This window comes from Otolemur garnettii, unplaced genomic scaffold, assembly GCF_000181295.1.
Source record: "Otolemur garnettii isolate 467f Iridium unplaced genomic scaffold, OtoGar3 scaffold00032, whole genome shotgun sequence".
In the NCBI taxonomy this organism is placed as follows: Eukaryota; Metazoa; Chordata; class Mammalia; order Primates; family Galagidae; genus Otolemur; species Otolemur garnettii.
In genome coordinates this window covers 8,118,361-8,122,856 of record NW_003852427.1, presented here as the reverse complement: position 1 = coordinate 8,122,856, position 4,496 = coordinate 8,118,361, and the positions used below count along the sequence as shown (strand labels likewise).

Genomic DNA, 4,496 nt, shown 5'->3' with positions numbered 1-4,496 from the left:
TAAAGCAATTATTTTTTCATTTTTTTCTATCTGTGTTCAGGGGTGAGGCTAATTCAGAAGGATAATGTATATCATTTTATTAGCACATTGTTTATTCTAACTACAGTTAGGACTTAGATTACAAACATAAAATCCTTTTCTCATTTTTCTAAGGACCATTTTCTGACCTGTGACAGAAACAGAATTCCAGTGGAGAGGTCAGAAACCCTCTGGAATATTCCTGTTAGAATTAGGCTTGGTTGCCTCAAATTGAAAATCCCTTTGGTCTAGTAACTTTTAAGATCACGGCATCAGAAAACTCAGATAATGGGCTGGAGAGATTACAAATGTCTTTCCTCTATCACAGTGGTTCTCAACCTTCCTGAAGCTGCAACCCTTTAATACTGTTCCTGTGGGTCATGACCCACAGGTTGAGAACAGCTACTCTATCACCTCTGCTTCAATTAGGGCTTATTAGTAGCCAAGTTGGGGGTGGGGGACACAAAAATCAAACAGCAGAAAGTTATGTCTTTTGGACTGGTCTCCCTTTTTCCCTTCAAACATTTTCTTGGGTACAAGTTGGGAAGTAGATCAACAATGGGTTTCTTGACTGAAATGGGGGAGGGGAGGAGTTTGTCCAAACTCTCATCATCAAATCAGACAGGAATTCTAACCACATTCTATCATCAGATTAGAAAGGTTATATTTAGAAAAAGAAATACAGGATTGAAAACATGAGCCATTGCCTCTAATTCATAAATAACTCAGCTGTGATGGACTATTTAGAGACGGAGACATGTGGTCAAGACCATCTGGCCTCACCAAAGATGAAATCAAGGCTTTTCTAACTTCCAGCTGTGAATCAAAAGTAATAAGGAATCAAGGTAGAATCTCCTTGTTTGGGGGGTGGGCTGTCTTTGAGGGTTTCTTCTGGTCACACCAAAGGGTCGTGGAGCATTACACATAGTCATACTTGGAAGGATGAGATTGTCCTTCTTCCTCGGTGTGGGCACCCCCATCATATATCTTCTTGGTTTTGGTGTTGGACCCAAAGCCAGTACTGGCCTTGAAGCCTCCAGGCTTGTAGGCAACATTGTGGCCTGAGGCATGGTATGACACGGCTTTGTAGCTGAAGGAAAAAGAAACATTCCATGACCACATATGTCTTTGGTAGGAGGACTAACCTTTCATTTAAACTATCTCAGTTTCAGCTCTCAAAGTTCAGTATTCCTGGAAACCCATCCATCCTGGGCAAACCAGGACAGTTGTTCACCCTAGTTTTGTGGTACTGGTTTTCTGCCCCTGTAGTGCAGTAGAATTTTCTACATTGTATTAGAACTTTGCCAGACTGGTAGTTGGTGACTAGTGAGTTCCCTCTGTTAGTCAATAAAAATAAAGTTGAACCAGAAACAATGTTCAGAGAAACACTGTTAAGCCCAACAATCATAGAATTTGTGAGCTGGAAGATCCCTGTGTGTGACCCTTCTCCTCTAACCTGCTCATTTTATGGAGGCTCAGAGAACAAGTGACCTGCTGGAGGTCACAGGACTGGTCTGCAGTAGATCCGCACTGGAATCCATTCTCCCAAACCCGATTTCTGGAGTTACAACAGGATTTCTCAACAGTAGTACTGTTGACATTTTGGAACAGATGCCTTTGTTATGGGACTGTCCCATGCTTTGCAGGGTGCTAAGCAGCCCTGGACTCTACAGTAGAGGACAGTATCACTTCCCTCCACTCTCCCAAATCTGTCAGTTAAAAATGTTTTCAGATGTTGCCAAACATCCCCTGAGTGGGAAGAAAGTGCTCCCAGATGAGAGAGCCCTGAGTTACAGAGCACTGCAGCTCCAAGGAACCTAGAGGGATGGGGTTTTCCCAGCCTGGAATATTCCTGTTCTGTTTTGTAGGTTCCCCATACAAAAGAAGTTTCAATTACCCTTCAGTCGATAATGTTCTTTCATGTACACAGAAACATCATTCTGTCTGCAAATTACACATTAAAATGGACTCTGAACAACTAAAACCTCTGATTGCATGGGATGGGAAGACTCACTTGGTTTCCTCAGGTGCCAGCCCCCGGCAGGCGATGCACATCATCACACCCCCAATCAGCGTGAGGCCTCCGGCGACCCAGCCTACGAACAGAGCTGCCCCAAAGGTGTACCTGTGGGGGAGATGGGGCTGTGAGTGTGGCTGACTCAACTCCTCAGGCTTTGCCCTCTGCCCTGGCCGTGCTTGTTTCTCTCCCCACTGTTGGATTCCACATCTATCCCTGTCCATGGTCCCTGAACACACGCTCTTTAGGTCACAGCCAACTGATCAGGTACCCTAGAGAGTAGGATTGGAACTGAAGCTAGCTTTAAAATAGCATCATTTGGACCTGAGCATCACTCAGACATAAAATTATAAACCTGATCTCCGAGAAACATCCCGGGAAGTCCCCCTCCCTTCTCTATGGCAAAGGGAAGTATCTTGAAGGTTTGACAAGAGAAATTTGAGGGATATGGAAGCAGTCTTAAGTTATTATTTCTGGAGGAATTTTAGTTTCTTAAGTTCTCACTGTGGCCCAAGAAACATTTATCTTAACTTATCTCAAATAACCCTGTTAGCCACCCCCAGAGGTAGGAATCTTATCTTCAGAAAAAACTAAGCTGGAGTGACTATTCATTCTTTCATTCATTTACTCATCTGTTAACAAGTATTAATTGAGGTCCTACTCTTTGCCTGGCACTGCCATAGCAGTGGGACACAGGTGCAAACATCATAGACAGAGACCCTAGTCTCATGGTGCTTCTCCTGCAGCCCACACTGGAATTCTCACCTGCAGCAGTCTGAGTCCAAAGCTGGTACCCTTCCCCTGTGCAGTTTGTCTCCAGGGGTACTAAATTTCAGAACAGGATTGAGAACAAAATTTCCCAGTAATAAAATAATTGAGATTCCAAATGGACAGTTTTGGATGGTGGAGACAGGTATCCCAAACCCTCAGTGAACTCAAACTGTTAGGATGTCAGTATTTTGATGCTAGCTGGTACCGACCTCCATCTCCAAGAGCAGAAAAGGAGAACTCAGCACAGTGGTGCCTTCCCTTGGAGGTTTGGTTTCCCTCCATGTTCCTCAAAGAGCATGAGGACTGTTTGAGGAACACCAGGAATAGCTGATATATTTAAAATCTACTCCACAAGTTAAGGCCATTACACCAGCAGTAGGAAGCAGCAATGTGTGTGCAATCCTCGGCTACTTAGGAAAGCACGATATTTACAAAGCACATACATTTTAGCAGAAGTAAAATAAGTAGCCTAAACTTCTCTCACGACCAAATGTGTATATAGGGCAAAACTAGTTAACTGAGCTCAGCCCTTGAAAACATTCTGGGGGTAAATTTCCCCAGTGATAGGATTTATCACTCCTATTTCACAGAAGAGGAGACTGAAGGCTCAGAGAGGTTAAGTAATTTCTCTAAATACCCAGCAAGGACATGGCGTGAGGATTCAAATTCATGTCACTCTGACTTCAGGGCTTTCCTTATAAATTATTGTTTTGTTTTGTTTGTTTGTTTGTTTGTTTTGAGATAGACTCTAATTATGTCACCCTTTCAGTAGAGTGCCATGGGGCCACAGCTCACAGCAACCTCAAACTTTTGGGCTCAAATGATTTTCTTGCCTTAGCCTCCCGAGTAGCTGGGACTATAGGTGCCTGCCACAACGTCGGGCTATTTTTTGTTTGTTTGTTTAGTAGGCTCAGGCTGTGTTTGAACCCGCCTGCCTCAGTGTCTGTGGCTGGCGCCCTAACTACTGAGCTACGGGTGCTGAGCCTCCTCCTTGTGAATTGTTAAGCTGTACTATCTCCTGTACAGGGAGAACATGGTGTCTTCCTCAGCGTAGACACCCTGGGTCAAGGTTAGCAAGACTAAATACTTAACCTGGGGCAGGAAAGAAACATAAATGAATAGAGTGAGCTAGGTATAAGAACACATTTCCGTTTCTTACTCTAGTTTATGGGGCTATCCCTACAGGCACACTGAAAAATGGCCTTAGAGTTGGGCCATCTGAGAGTAGTGGGGACTGTGGTAGGCTGGACAGTGAGTCCAGCTGACAGCTGCAGAGACAGCTGCCATATGAGAAGGAGGGTCTGGTGCTGCCAGATCTTCTGATTTATGTTTTTATTCAAAGCTGGGGAGAGAGAGAGGGAGAGAGGGAGAGATAGAGAGAGGGAGAGAGAAGGGAGAGAGAGATGTGAAATCGTGTGGTAGGTACTAGTGGTGCTCGGCCCCATAACCATTTCTGTGTGGTTCTTCCCCCAGTTTGTGTATTCTTTTCTTTTACCTTCTGGCCCTGTGACTGTTCCTGGGATTCTGGCTTTGGTTCAGCCACTAGAGCTGCTTTGCCCACAGAGATGTCTGGCACTGAGGTATGGACTTCCCTCAGGTCAGGCAGAATCCAGGGCTTCACCTGGAATCACTGTCCAGAGTCCAGGGCTTCGCCTGGAGTCACTGTCCAGAGTCCAGGGCTTCGCCTGGA

At 44.9% G+C, this 4,496-nt stretch overlaps 1 protein-coding gene across 1 annotated transcript in view; it reads right to left on the bottom strand.

The window, feature by feature from the left end:
• Positions 1–936: 936 nt before the first annotated feature.
• Positions 937–4,496, bottom strand: part of CLDN18 (claudin 18) — a 26,726-nt gene continuing 23,166 nt past the window's right edge. The window contains 2 exon segments of the mRNA XM_003789421.3: positions 937–1,108; positions 2,033–2,143. Of these exon segments, the coding sequence (XP_003789469.1) occupies positions 937–1,108; positions 2,033–2,143 (283 nt within the window).